At 40.8% G+C, this 15521-nt stretch overlaps 2 protein-coding genes and 1 pseudogene across 2 annotated transcripts in view; all 3 read left to right on the top strand.

Moving 5' to 3' along the window:
- LOC137720201 (signal peptide peptidase-like 1) overlaps positions 1-1805 on the top strand; it is a 2976-nt gene extending 1171 nt beyond the window's left edge. Inside the window, exons 2-4 of the mRNA XM_068459238.1 lie at positions 1-532; positions 999-1199; positions 1508-1805. The exon at positions 1-532 is cut by the window's left edge and continues 406 nt beyond it. Coding sequence (XP_068315339.1) covers positions 1-532; positions 999-1199; positions 1508-1624 — 850 coding nt within the window. The 3' untranslated portion in view covers positions 1625-1805. The remainder of the gene's footprint in view (positions 533-998; positions 1200-1507) is intronic.
- A 3989-nt stretch (positions 1806-5794) lies between these two features.
- LOC137721102 (cleavage and polyadenylation specificity factor subunit 2-like) lies at positions 5795-10115 on the top strand (annotated as a pseudogene).
- An 819-nt stretch (positions 10116-10934) lies between these two features.
- Positions 10935-12687, top strand: LOC137720838 (cytochrome P450 89A2-like). Its single transcript, XM_068459946.1, has one exon. It carries the CDS (start codon positions 10974-10976, stop codon positions 12537-12539), a length of 1566 nt encoding a protein of 521 aa, XP_068316047.1. The 5' UTR covers positions 10935-10973; the 3' UTR covers positions 12540-12687.
- Positions 12688-15521: the final 2834 nt, after the last annotated feature.

Here is a 15521-nt window from a genome sequence, read left to right as displayed (position 1 = left end):
TGTTGCCTCTATTTCCTCCCTGTTTTTCTTCCTATCTCCTTATGTAGCCTATTTGAAGTCACAATTTGGTCTTGCGGATCCATATGTGTCAAGGTGTTGTTCCAAGTCATTTACGCGAGTCCAAGCCCTGTTATTGCTGTTATGCATTGGTACAGTTGCTGCTTGGCTTGTTTCTGGGCATTGGGTATTGAACAATTTGTTGGGCATTTCCATATGTATTGCCTTTGTGAGTCATGTCCGTCTTCCAAACATCAAAATTTGTGCAATGCTCCTTGTCTGCCTATTCGTATATGACATATTCTGGGTTTTCTTCTCTGAGAGAATTTTTGGGGCAAATGTCATGGTATCAGTGGCAACACAACAAGCCTCAAACCCAGTTCATACTGTTGCAAATAGTTTGAGTCTTCCTGGGCTGCATATGGTAACGAAGAAGTTGGAATTGCCTGTGAAGATTGTCTTTCCTAGGAACTTATTGGGTGGAGAGATTCCTGGAGGGGCCAGAGACTTCATGATGCTTGGTCTTGGTGACATGGTATGACATCCTTCTTTCAACAATGTAACTACTGTAACGTATTATAACTAATGATGGCGTTTCTCTTTTATTGCAACAATCAATATCGTGCTGCATTCATGGTTTTAATTAGAGTTTACCGTGCCAGACTAAGAATAAGGTTACATATGTTAAAAGCATTGTGGGTTAGTCCCTAAATCTAGAGTTAGTACTTTTTTAATGTTCCAGTTATGTTGATTATATTCTGTTGGGTCATTAAATTAGTGGTTAATTACTTGATTTGTCTGGGCCTTCATTGTTGTTTTCCGTTCATTTTGTATGTCTACAAATTAGTTGGTTCAGACTACGTTTCTCATAATTGCAAGCCCGTAAAATTCTGTTTTTCTTTAGTGTATTATTTTGACATGATCATCATATATATTCTATTCGGAGTAGTTACTCTTGCCTCAAGCAATTTGAATTTTCTTTTGTTAATGTTATATTGCAGGCAATTCCTGCCATGCTGCTGGCATTAGTCCTATGTTTTGATCATCGAAGGAGCAAGGATACGGTAAATCTGTTAGATATGCATTCCTCAAAGGGGCACAAATATATTTGGTATGCCCTTCCTGGATATGCCGTTGGGCTGGTTACAGCTTTAGCAGCTGGCATCTTGACAAACTCTCCTCAACCTGCGCTTCTTTATCTGGTAAGTCCTTTTGTTGGTTTTCAAGTTGATTTGTATTATTGCTATTCTCCCATGAGAGTCGATGGATCTTGCCGCGTTAATATTCTGGTTTATTCAATAAATGGTACATTTAGCACTAAGCTATGGTGCTCGGCAAAATTAGAGGTGTTTTTTGACAAAATCATATCAAATTTGTATTTGGATATAACTGAGAGCTTCCATTAGCTTCTTTGGGGTAGTTTTGGTCGTCGGAGTTCATAGAAGATTTGATTGCACGGCTTGAGTCTTGACCATCTCTTTGAATATTCCTGCTTTATTGGTGAATGCAGGTGCCTTCGACACTGGGACCAATTGTTTTCATTTCTTGGATAAGGAAGGAACTAGCAGAGCTATGGGACGGACCCTTGCCAAACATGAACGATAAAGCTCACCAGATTGAAGTATGAGCCGCTTATCTGTGCGGTCGCTTACTAGCTCAGTGCTTGATTGCAGAGCAAAATGAAGGTTGTACATTCCTTGGAATTGACAGTCCTCTATTCCAACTTGAAAAAGAACTGATATAGGGAATTAGTGATCGATGTTTATTTTCCGAAACCTGATGCTTGAAACATTTCCGATCCAATTTCTTCGACTGGCTAATGAACGAAATGTACGCGTCAATCTTGTCATACCTTACTACAGAAATCTTCTTAGAAATAAAGAGATCATATGTTTTCTTGGTAAAACTGATCGAGCAGGTGTCTGAATGGGAGAAACATGAGAAAACAGCTCAAACAGAACAACAGAGAGAGAAAAACACACTTCAACAGAACCAGAAACGGCCAAAGAATTAAAAACATGTCGTTAAGAGGACATGCATATCACTGTACCTTTTATCCAGATTTTTAAAATGCTTCTATTGTGATTCATGGGTATTGTTAAAACTATCCACAAAATTGTCGATATTTTTGTCGAAATATTAAAAAATCAAGGAGATATGGAAAGGGGGTGGAAGCAAATTTTATCTTATATGGGCGAGATATAGGAAAATCAATGAATGTCGATGATATTTACCGATACAATACAAAAATTTTGTCAGAAGCCATTATAGATTTTGAACTTTTGAATTTTTTTTGAGAAAATTATCTCTAATTTCGATTAAATTTGAATATGGATAATACTCACTCCATTACAAATTTCCATAATTTTTGTTGAAAACGGAACCGGATCCCCTCCGGATCCCAGTAAACTGAGTCCATTAATCAATGAATCCGAATTGTTGAAATTTGATCAAACGACAGGCTCATCTAAAAGTTATAATAATTTTAGTCATTGGATCAAATTTTAACGGTCCGAATTCATTGATTAATGGGTTCAGTTTCTTTGGATCCGAAAGGGATCCCGTTGAAAACAACTAATATCGATATGTCCATCAATATTACTATAAATTTGCATATCGATACACTGTTCATTAGCTGGATATCATACACTCTCAAATTAAGGGCCTGTTTGGGATTGAGGTGATTAATAAAAAAGCTACTATGAAAAAAAGCTATGAAAATTTTTGGTGTTTGGTAAACTTTGAAAAGCAGCTTTGTTTCAAAGTTGAGGGTGAAAAAAAACCCAAAACCAGGAGATGACAAGAAGCTGCAATTTGCAGCTTCCAAAAGCAGCTTATTTTCACCCACACACGGGTGAACAGTGTACATGTTTAATGAAATATGAATAACCCAAAACTGCCCTCCCCTTTCCCTTCACCTACGCTCTCACCTTTCCAGAGCTCTCTTGCACGCTCTTCACCTTTCAGAGCTCTCTCGCATAACCTGAACCAGAGCGATCTCTCCTCTCGTCCTCTCGTCCTCTCGTTCTCTCGTTCTCTCGTTCTCTCCTCTCGTTCTCCAGGTTTCTCCAGGTAATTTGTTTGGATTTTTCAAATTAGGGATGGGGAGATTAGGGAAAGAGGGGTGGGAAGAGCAAAGGGATGAGGGTATGGGTGTCGGGAAAAACAATTGGGGATGGAGGGTGGGGAAAAATTAATTGGGGAAGGTGATATGGTTTGTGGAAAAAATTAATTGGGAAAAAATTAGGGTTTGTGGAGGAAACAAAAAAAAAAAATTGAGAGAGAAGTTTGATTACTTCTGTATTCGTTTTTTTGAAGAAGGTCTGCTTCTGATTTGGGTTTATGTAAGGGATAATTTGCTTTGCTCTGCTTCTAATTTGTGAACTGTGCTTCTGATTTGTCATGTGCTTCTGATTTGTCATGTGTTTTTTGGGTCAAAATATTCCTCAGAAGTTCCGGGTTTATGTTGCAGGTGACACATTAGAAGATCGCAGGATTGAAGATCGCAGCCAAGAAGTCAGAGGGTTTATATTCTCCAAAATTCTGGTTTGTTTTCCTTGATATAATATAATAGCACAAGTTATAATAAATTTTATTATTACTCTCTTTGGTTTTTGCTGGAAAGCTTAATTTTTTTTTACATGATGCCATTGTATTTTCCCTTTCACTAATGACACAAATTGAGTCGACTGGGAAGATATCAAAACAAATCCAGAAGAAGAATTTGAAACAGCTTTTGTTTCAATTTCTTTTGTCCTTTGTTTATTGGAAACAGAAAGAGGAAATAAATAGAAAAGGCAACAAGAACTTCTTAGGTTTATGTGATTATCACCTCTAGGTTTTGTTTATCTGTTCATGATTTTGTTCATATTAGAGATAATACGAACTTGATCAGGAATAGATGAGTTTCCAAACTGAGTATGAAATTAAGTTGCAGCTCACATTAGATTTTTTTTGTTTGTTTTTGTTTTGTTTGTTTTTAAATTGTCTATCATTTGGATTCCAGAGTGTATTTGGCACTAATTATTTAGGTTCAGAGAAGGAGGTTAGCACCAATCGAACGCTAATGTTGCTAGTTCAAGAAGGGTACGACTTGATTTATAGGTTTAATTTGGAGGTTTATTTTCCCTTGAGGTTTTTGGACTTTTATGGTGTGAAGAGGAAGTGTCTTTTGTATATATATGTATGTATATGTATCAAACTGTATATATATTACATACTGCACCGAAGTCTGTGATGTAATCTTTTGTATGTATATGTATGTATATGTATTACAAACTGTAATCTCTTGTATTACAAACTGTTTCCACTGTAATCTCTTTTGTGTGAACTGTGAACTATGGTTTTTACTAGCCATTGTGTACTTGCATGCTTCAGTTAATGCTGATTTTTTGGTTCTTCCGTCTCAGAGTTTTATCATTCTGATGATCAAACTGATGCCTTTCTGTTGCCTTTGTATGAAGTTCTTTTTTGAGCTGACATTTTGAGATACAATATACAATGGATTGTTTGTAATAGTTTGCGTTCTGTATTGACTTGCATTGCAGAGTGGGATCCATGGGGTGTTCCTGATGATTACGAATGTGAGGTGATCGAGAACGATGCTCCAGTTCCCAAACATGTTCCTCTGCACCGACCTGGTCCTCTTCCTGAGGAGATTTACAAAACGTTGGAAGGACTTACTACAAACCAACCAAAGTTGGATGAGGCTAAAGTCACCTCTATTGGTTCAGAAGCAAAGGAGTAAACCATCCATCGGCATATGCTTCTAGGTACTCTGGATTCCAGATTTGAATTGAAGTCTTTTTTCTTATATTCTCTCCTGTTTATTGCTGGTGACAATGCCTGTTTGCTGGGCTGTATAAATTTTAATCATGGGAGGAACGCTTGAATTTTTCGATTTTTGCACTTGATACCATTTTGATGTTGTTTACTTAAGTTCCGTCCTTGATTCCCATTGAGAATGAATAATGTAAAACAGTTTTAGCTCTTCGAGTATTGGCATTGGGATTGTTCGTGGTTCTGGCGTTATGAACGATCTCTGGTTCTTGATTTGGATCACACAATTGCATAGTTATAAACTCTTTGTTGTGGCTTTCTGAATTCTTGTAATTTTACATATTAAAACAACCAGAAAGCTCCTCTGCTGCATATATGTATATACTTAGATGCGCGTATGGAGGCGTTACACAGTGTATTGAGAAGACCGAATGCCACAACTAACTTCTCACTATGCCGGATGGGAAGGCACTGCACATGATACAAGGGTTTTTCTATCCGTGCTGCGGAATCCAAATTTAAACTTTTCTAACCCTCCATTTATACTAATGAATCCAAATCCAAATTTATACTAATGAATCCTAGCTATTCACTCTAAAATATTTCTATTAAAGTAGTTTGTCATACTAATTAATATTTAAGATAAAGTTTATAAATATTTTTCTTCTAAAAATAAAATATATTTAGTAATTCACTTTTATTTGTTAAGAAAATTAAATTAATAGCACATCTAGTAATATACCCTTTTTGGTCATTTCACACAGACACGGCTGTTTTACAAAAAAGTTTACCAAACACTATCATACTGCTTTTTTTTCCAATTTTTTTTCCAAAAGCACTTTTACAAATAAGTTTACCAAACACTTTGCTGCTTTATTTCACAGCCGCTTATTCTCACAGCACAGCCGCTTATTCTCACAGCAGCTTTTTTTTAAAGCACAGCAATACCAAACCAGCCGGCCTCTAAAAAAAAGCAATAGACCAAAAAAAAAAAAAAAAAGTAAGAAACGACTTGTCGTGTTCCATTCGAGAGAAGGCAACCAGAAACGGTGCCGTCAGCAACAAACATTTCACCCGCCGGAGTTGCAGAGATTTGAAGAGAGGGAAACTCTCGGAAGAAAAATTCGAATGGGAACTTCAGTTCAGGTGACGCCGCTGTGCGGCGTATATAACGAGAATCCGCTGTCGTATTTGGTCTCAATCGACGGCTTCAACTTCCTCATCGACTGCGGCTGGAACGACCACTTCGACCCCTCCCTCCTTCAACCCCTCTTCAGGTCTCTCTCTCGCTCTCTCTCTCCAGTTCAGTCTCTTTCTCGCATTCCTGCTTCTGTTCGGAGCTTCAATGGCGGAAATGCGGTGTTTGCAGGGTAGCTTCGACGGTGGATGCAGTCTTGCTGTCGCATCCGGATACACTTCACCTCGGCGCGCTTCCGTACGCCATGAAGTAGCTCGGCCTGTCAGCTCCCGTCTTCTCCACCGAGCCGGTTTACAGATTAGGTCTCCTCACTATGTATGATCAGTTCCTCTCTCGCAAGGTAGCTCCACATTCAATTCACAAATCACAATTGATGCTAATTTAAAGTTTGTATGTATTTTTTATTCATACAATCGATATTGGGGAAGGGGGGACTCGAACTCGGAAGCGACAGGTGTAAGGGTGAATGCTCTTGATAAACGGAGCTACAAGCCGCTTTCAAAGATTGGATGCATTTGGATTTTTAATTTTGTTTTAATTTTTGTTTAATTTTGCAGCAAGTATCGGACTTTGAGCTTTTTACACTAGATGACATTGATTCTGCATTCCAAAATGTCACCAGATTAACCTATGCACAAAATCACCATCTTGCTGGTATGCCCATAAACCCTAATTATTAGTATACATTGTTCATAATTAATATATAAGTATTGGTGGAGTGGATATGATTGTATTAATGTATATAGTTTGTAGGCAAAGGAGAGGGCATTGTGATTTCTTCCCATGTGTCTGGACATCTCTTGGGTGGTACCGTCTGGAAGATAACAAAGGATGGAAAGGATGTTATATATGCCGTGGACTTTAACCATCGAAAAGAGAAGTAATTTTCGCTCTTTTTTTTTCAACTGCCAGTGGAAATTTGGTTAGTTGTATGTGTAGATGATGTTTTGGAATAGAGATTGATGATTTTGAACTGCTTACTGCTGTGATTTTCATCAGGCATTTGAATGGAATTAATCAATCAGCCTCCGTACGCCCTGCTGTTCTGATAACAGATGCCTACAATGCTTTGAACAATCAGCCTTATAGACGCCAAAAGGACAAGGAATTTACAGGTCTCTTAACTACTCTTACGAACCAGGAATTGAAGTTTTTTCTTCTCTTCATTATTTCTGTTTTTCCTGTTGCAGAACATGTATGGAACAAACAACTATCTATATGAGGTTCTTTTATTCTTTAACTGTTAGTTTCTGGTTATTATTTCAGATACTATAAAGAAGACTCTGCGATCTGATGGGAATGTGCTATTACCTGTTGATACTGCTGGGCGGGTTATGGAACTTGTCCAGATATTGGAATCGGTAGGGGAGATGAGTGCTGTTTTCTATCCTTATTACAGCAACAGAACAGTTTTTTCTTGTCATGTATGTTGCATTTATTAATTTTGGTTCTTCCCATTAATTGCAGTGTTGGACAGAGGAAAATTTGAACTATCCCATCTTCTTCCTAACATACGTTGCATCAAGCACAATCGATTACATAAAAAGTTTCCTTGAGTGGATGAGTGATGCTATAGCAAAGTCCTTTGAGAAGACACGTGAGAATGTTTTTAATTTGAAGTAAGTGGTCTTTTCTATATATGTTCACTCTTGACTATTTGAAATTTTGATTCACTAAGTGGAATATTATTGTTTCTGAACAATTTACCATGTATGTTTGCAAACATTTGCAGGCAAATCAGACTTTTAGTTAACAAGAGTGAACTTGACAATGCTCCTGATGGTCCCAAGGTTTGCCATATAGGCATATATACATTAGTATTTTATCTCTAGTTTGCCTACCCATTTGAATGACTATGACACATTCTTCCAATACAGGTTGTTTTAGCATCCATGGCCAGTTTAGAAGCTGGTTTCTCTCATGATATATTTGTTGAATGGGCAAATGATGCCAAGAATCTTGTGCTTTTTACGAACGAGCCCAGGTATCCTACCTGGACATAACTATCATTTTCAGGCGTTAAATGTTATGATTAGCATTCTAGATTCTTTGTTTCTTTTTTCTTTTTTTGCATTAATAGGCACCATATGTTGACACCTTCAGCTGTTTATGTAGTTTGGAAGTTTAGCTCGCATGCTTCAGGCAGATCCGCCTCCAAAAGCTGTTAAGGTTACCATATCCAAAAGGGTCCCTTTGGTTGGGGATGAACTAATTGCTTATGAAGAAGAGCAGAACAGAATCAGAAAGGAAGAAGCTCTAAAGGCTAGTTTGATAAAAGAGGAGGAATCAAAAGCTTTTCATGGGGCTGATGTCAACACGAGTGATCCAATGATCATTGATGCTAGCAATACACATCCTTTGCTGGATGGTAGGTTTGAAGACAATTTCTGTTTCCTGCCAATCTTTTGAACGATGCTTGTAAGCATCTGAGAAACTTTCTTTAAATGGACATGTTCTATTTGGAATGAGCGTCAAAGCATTTACTCATTCCTTTGACCTTTGTAATTTGAAGCTTTCAGCGCAAGTTCTTTCTTCTGAGAAGCTTTTGTGATTATTTGTTGCAGCAGTAGGTCCACATGGTGGTGGATACCAGGACATGTTAATAGATGGATTTACTTCTCCCTCAACCAGTGTTGACCCCATGTTCCCCTTCTATGAGAATAATTCTGAGTGGGATGACTTTGGTGAAGTTATAAATCCGGATGATTATGTCATAAAAGATGAAGACATGGACCATGGAGCTATGCCTGTAAGTTTTTATTGTGAATCATCATATTCTTTGATTTCTTCCAAGTTGGATTATTGTTCTTTTAAGTCTGAGTTATTTACATTCTGACTCGGTTTGTGGGGATAAAACATGGATAAGAATGGTCTCATGTCTTATGTGATGTTGGAAGGTTGAGATGAGGTCCTCTGAAAACCATCCTTATTAAAGGTTAAAAGTTGGATGAGGAATATTGTTTAGCATTGCCCATCATTGCCAGATTCTTGATGTGTATATAAGACTAGTAGTGGGATCTCCTCCATGATTCTTCCGGGCATGTTAGCTATATTGCTTGCCATCAATTTTTTTCTTCCTCTGGTCCACTATGTCAAATTGTTGTCAGTTTTTTTTTTTTTTTTACAGAGAATTGTACATACCATTATCCTTCATTACATTAACATTTCATCTGCCTCAGGTTGGTGGTGATGTGGATGGAAAACTTGACGAAGGCTCTGCTAGTTTGATACTCGACACGAGGCCTTCAAAAGTTGTATCGACTGAATTGACGGTAAGTAGAAGTCTGCTAAATTAGTTTATAGTTTTATCAATCTTGACATCAACTGAAACCATGTTCTCTTCCGGTTTCTTCTCTAATCCAGGTTCAAGTGAAGTGTTCATTGATTTATATGGACTTTGAGGGCCGTTCTGATGCAAGATCTATCAAATCAATTCTTTCCCATATGGCTCCTCTAAAGCTTGTAAGTTTACTAATTGAATCTATATTATAACTGTCTTTTGAATAATCATTTGATTGTACCGAAGTGTTTTTTCACTTAAACATAAAATTAACCTTATGGTATGGTATGTGTTTTTATTTTTCCTGGAGGTTTTGGTTCACAGAACAGCTGAGGCCATGGAACATTTGAAGCAACACTGCTTGAAACATGTTTGCCCGCATGTTTATGCTCCTCAAATTGAAGAAACAACTGATGTCACTTCTGACTTATGTGCTTATAAGGTAAAATCTTAGAAAGAAAGAAAAAATCTGATTTCTTTGTTAATCCGCGATTCAGAAATCCTAATTTCATTAATTTTGCATTATTTGAAATGCAGGTCCAACTGTCTGAGAAGTTAATGAGTAACGTTCTCTTTAAAAAGGTAAGCATGAGAGCATCAAGATTCACTTTACGTTGTCTATATCGTAGTCATATCGTCCTCACCATCTTGATGTAATTACAAGCACAGCTCGGAGATTACGAAATAGCTTGGGTTGATTCTGAGGCAGGAAAGACAGAAAATGAAATGCTATCTTTACAACCCCTCTCAACCCCGCCTCCACCGCATGAATCTGTCCTTGTTGGTGACTTAAAAATGGCTAATTTCAAGCAATTTCTTTCCGACGAGGGTGTTCAGGTACCATTTCCGTTCATTGCTTAATTTGTTGGACTATATGTTTCGTCACCAAAATTCGTTATGTGAAATAATCTCACGTTCTCAACTTCATGTTTTGAAGCCCAGAGAAAAGGTGAAGCTCTATGGAACTACTGTGTTTACAACGATCTTGATCTGATTTCCTTGACAAGTTGAATTTGCTGGTGGGGCGCTGAGATGCGGTGAATATGTGACATTACGCAAAGTTGGGGATGCAAGCCATAAGGTTTGTCAGATACAGATACGCTAACAGTATTAGCACCCAAGTTTTTGGTACAACAGTTGCATTTTTGCAAATGGAAAATCTGACTAGCGTATTTATATTTTTTTAATCTTTTTGTTAGGGTGGTGGTTCCGGCACCCAACAAATTGTGATCGAAGGCCCCTTATGTGAGGATTATTACAAGATCCGGGAGTATCTCTACTCACAATTTTATTTGCTTTAAGTAGAGATACATAATATCAAACGCCTTCGGATAAACCGTCATTTAGTCGTGATGTTAATTTATAGTGATTTCATGAAACACACTAAAGTTTAATTTAAATAAAGGACATATTTTCCGTTGAAGTTGTCAATTCTGTTCAAATCTTCGAAACAAATTGACAGTTCAAGTAAATCATATTCAAATAAACAAAACATCCCAAACGAATCACAGTTAGACATTTTAACTTTTTTACGTCACAATATGCAGTGAGTTGGGATAATGCGGCAAACATGACAAGTAAACGTGACAAGAGTTGATCTCCAGGTCAACATCAACGTTGGTCAGCAAAGGAGCTTTATTCGTCTCTTTATAAAATATGGAAACTAACAATTTATTAAGCAAACTCATTTGCCCTTTGTCTGATTGCCGACGGTTGACCATGGAAACCTGGATCCTGATCCTCATCGCCTTCTGCGTCTCCTTCCTCCTCAAACCTCTTCTTTCCCTATTCCTACCCACTTCCATCTCCAAACCCAAGCTCCCTCCCGGGCCCCGCTTCTTCCCCGTCATCGGCGGCTTCTTATTCCTCTTCAAATCCTTCTCGGAGCTCGAGTCTATCATCCTCAAACTCAAGGCCAAATACGGGCCCATCATCTCCCTCCGCATTGGCTCCCGCCCCGCCGTCTTCATCGCCGACCGCTCCCTCGTCCACCAGGCCTTAATCCAGAACGGCGCCGTGTTCGCCGACCGCCCCCGGGCCTCGGCCACCAACAAGTACGCCAGCAGCAACCAGCACAACATCAGCTCCGCCATCTACGGCCCCACTTGGCGCCTCCTCCGCCGCAACCTCACCTCCGAAATCCTTCACCCTTCCCGCGTCAAATCCTACGGCAATGCCCGCAAATGGGTTCTCGACATCCTCGTCAACCGCCTCAAAACCGAGTCTCAATCCCACTCCGAAGCCACCGGCACCAGCGCCGGCGTCAGGGTGGTCGACCACTTCCAATACGCCATGTTCTGCCTCCTGGTTCTGATGTGCTTCGGTGACAAATTGAACGAAGAGCAAATCAAAGAAATCGAGCGGGTGCAGCGCCAACTACTTTTGAGTTCCGGGCGGTTCAATATCCTCAATTTCATGCCTAAATTGACCAAGATTATCTTCAAAAATCGGTGGCGGCAATTCTTCAAAATCCTCGAGGAACGACGAGAAGTGCTCGTCCCTCTGATTCGAGCACGACAAAACAAGGCAAAGCAGGGCAGCAAAAACGACGACAAAGACGATGAATTTGTGTTGTCGTATACTGATACGCTGCTGGACCTCGAGCTTCCCGACGGCAACGAAAAGCGGAAGCTTTCGGAGGGAGAAATGGTCAGCCTCTGCTCAGAGTTTCTGAACGCCGGCACCGACACGACTTCCACCGCGCTGCAGTGGATCATGGCCAATGTAGTGAAGTACCCGCAAGTTCAGGAGAAGCTGTTTATGCAGATTAAAGGGGTGATGGGAGAAACGGAGGATGAGGTGCGGGAGGAGGTCCTGCACAAGCTGCCGTATCTGAAAGCCGTGATCTTGGAGGGGCTGAGGCGCCACCCGCCGGGGCACTTTGTGCTGCCCCACGCGGTGACGCATGACGTGGTTTTGGGCGGACACGTGGTGCCCAAGAACGGGAGTGTTAATTTCATGGTTGCGGATATAGGCTGGGACCCGCAAGTGTGGGAAGATCCCATGGCGTTCAAGCCGGAGAGGTTCTTGAGCAGCGGCGGAGAAGAAGAAGGGTTCGATTTGACGGGGAGCAGGGAGATTAAGATGATGCCGTTTGGGGCAGGGAGGAGGTCCTGTCCTGCGTCGGGATTGGCGGTGCTTCACCTGGAGTACTTTGTGGCGAATTTGATGTGGAAATTTGAGTGGAGAGCTGTGGAGGGAGATGACGTGGACCTGTCAGAGAAGCAGGAGTCTACTATAGTGATGAAGAATCCATTGCAAGCCCACGTAATCCCTAGAATTTAATACGTGTGAAAATTCTGTACTAATTTTTCAACGCATGTTGAATCGTTAAACCCATCAACATCAATATCTGCTCTGTATTGATTACGTGATTTCGAAAATTTGGAATTTTAGTTTACTAGTGTGATTCAAGACGGATTTTATAACTTCAATATTTAGCGAGTGATTCGAGTGAGTTGTATTTGCTACTTTTTAGCTTATGACTAATACAACTTTCAAATCTTAGAAGACAACTTCTGTATTTAGAGACTGCCCATGAGCAAGGAGCATTTGAGAATCTGATGGGAGGTACAACTCTCCTTTAATCTTGTTGTTACAGGTCGTCTGATGACTAATTCGAAATCCAAGTTAATGTGGTCTGAACAAATTCGATGGAGTAGTGTTTTTGTTTTTACATTCATATATCCGGAAATGGAAGAATAAACAACTCTTTGAAGACAATTTCTTTCCGACAAAGGTGTTCATGTACCATTTCCGTTCATTGCTTAATTTGTTAGACTACGCTTTGTCCCCAAAATTCGTCATCTGAAGTACTCTCAAGTTTTCAACTTCATGTTTGAGCCCAAAGATAAGGTTAAGCTCTATGGAACTACTATATTTATAACGATCTCGATCTGATTTCTTTGACATGTTGAATCTACTGGTGGGGCGCTGAGATGCGGTGAATATGTGACATTATGCAAAGTTGGGGATGCAAGCCATAAGGCTGGTTAGATACATATATGCTAATAGTATTAGCACCCAAATTTTTCATCAACGAAAGGCCATGTTCTGCCTCCTGGTTCTGATGTGCTTCGGTGACAAATTGAACGAAGAGCAAATCAAAGAAATCGAGCGGGTGCAGCGCCAACTACTTTTGAGTTCCGGGCGGTTCAATATCCTCAATTTCATGCCTAAATTGACCAAGATTATCTTCAAAAATCGGTGGCGGCAATTCTTCAAAATCCTCGAGGAACGACGAGAAGTGCTCGTCCCTCTGATTCGAGCACGACAAAACAAGGCAAAGTAGGGCAGCAAAAACGACGACAAAGGCGATGAATTTGTGTTGTCGTATACTGATACGCTGCTGGACCTCGAGCTTCCCGACGACAACGAAAAGCGGAAGCTTTCGGAGGGAGAAATGGTCAGCCTCTGCTCAGAGTTTCTGAACGCCGGCATCGACACGACTTCCACCGCGCTGCAGTGGATCATGGCCAATGTAGTGAAGTACCCACAAGTTCAGGAGAAGCTGTTTATGCAGATTTGTTGACCCTAAAAATTACAAAACCTACGTGGCGCGCAGGCCGAGTAACTAAAGCTAACTACGTCCTTCGGTTGAATGCGGGGCGTGCCAACTCGTCGGCCGAGCCTGGCCGAGGAGTAAAATTTGTTGATGTAGCTTTGAGCGCGTTGCTGACTTCTTTAACTTGCGATTGCGACCGAGGAATGAACACTCTCGGTCTCTGGGTTCTACAGCCTGAAGACAAGGCTGCTAATTCTGCGGAGTTCACAAATCGTCCGAGCCCGATTCGGTCACTGTGATTATATTCGTGAGAGTATAAGCACGTCGAATCGAGACCAAGGTGTATGGGCACAGGTACTCGAACGTGATATATGTCTTGATGGTAAACGTAGTTCGGCCGTCGGAATGCCGAACCCTGAAACTCACCTGTGAGTATCCAATCATAAAACCACTCGGCGACCAGTACGCCGAGCAATGTGATTCGTAACACCTAACTATGCCGAGAAAGCTTAGCAAGGTGACCTCTGCCAACAAAGGTTCGAAAACCTTTCTCGACCGAGACTTGGATAGATAATCGATCGACCTCGACGCAGTGCTGTTTATCCAAACTGAAGATGCTTCTCGGTCGGCTGATTCTGCGGCAGCAGTGCTGTTTATCCAAACTGAAGGTGCTCGCCGGGCGCTTCCACAGTGCTGTTTATCCAAACTGAAGGTGTGTCGGCAGAAAAAGAAAAGGAAAAATCTCAAGATGTTGAGAGGTTTTGCGCAGGGCAATTGTATGCTGAGTTGAAGGTCCTCTCCGTTTTCATGATTTCTTGTATTTATAGTGCCCCATTCCTTGAAACCGACTCCGATTTGGATTGGGAGTCCTTGTCCCACTTCGCCTCTTCCTCGAACAAACCTACTCCCACTGGGATTCTGAATTTTCCTTCTTTTCGGGACTTCATTCCTTGCTGGTCGAGAATCCTAGTTGCACCAGGACTTCCTCGACCTTTCTATTTATCTGGACAATTTAGGATTTGGCTGACCCTGCCAGCTGGCCCGGGCCTTATTATTCGGCCCATAGTACTTGTCATCACCTTGGGCCGAGCGCATCCTGCTGCTCGGCCCAGCAATAATATTTTCGGCCCAAACATTGCCCCCTCGCTTCTGAGGTCGTCGACCGTTAACTCTTGGTCGAGCCTCGACCTTGAAGAAGCGAAAACGTTTATTGCTTTTTGGACTTTACTTCCTTAATGACCGTTATTCCTGCGCATTTATGAGACATGATTGCACTTTCCTCGTTGCCCCCAACGGGTGGCCACGTGTCGATTCTCCGCCGCTCTTAAAACTTTCAATCGTGGGCCTCGAAACCGTGCCCTAACTGGAACGTCTTATCCTCATTAATGCTTCAAAAATGGCGCCGCACGCGATCGTGCGTCCTGGATTTTCGACTCCTCGATCCCCTCTTCGCAGGTTCCCAAAATATCCGAAATGATTGGAATCTTTCCGGGTTAAGTTTCCCCCAAAATTAAACCAGTGCTTTTTAATTCCAGCGCCTTCCGAATTTCAGACGTTTGATATTCATTCTGAAAAGCCTATAAATACCCACTTTTCTACCATTCGCATCTTACGCTTTCAGAAACTCCAAAATCCCAATTTTCTCACCCTTGTTCAAGCCAAAACCCTTCCAGTTATTCCTTCTGCGATTTCTTCACCAGTTTTCCAAACTATCTCCTATCACCTTTCCAAATGGCCTCCTTTATCTCGAAGCTCTCTGACGA

Source organism: Pyrus communis, chromosome 16, assembly GCF_963583255.1.
Source record: "Pyrus communis chromosome 16, drPyrComm1.1, whole genome shotgun sequence".
NCBI lineage: Eukaryota > Viridiplantae > Streptophyta > Magnoliopsida > Rosales > Rosaceae > Pyrus > Pyrus communis.
The sequence above is the reverse complement of the archived record's forward strand: the minus strand, read 5'-3'. Positions and strand labels throughout refer to the sequence as shown.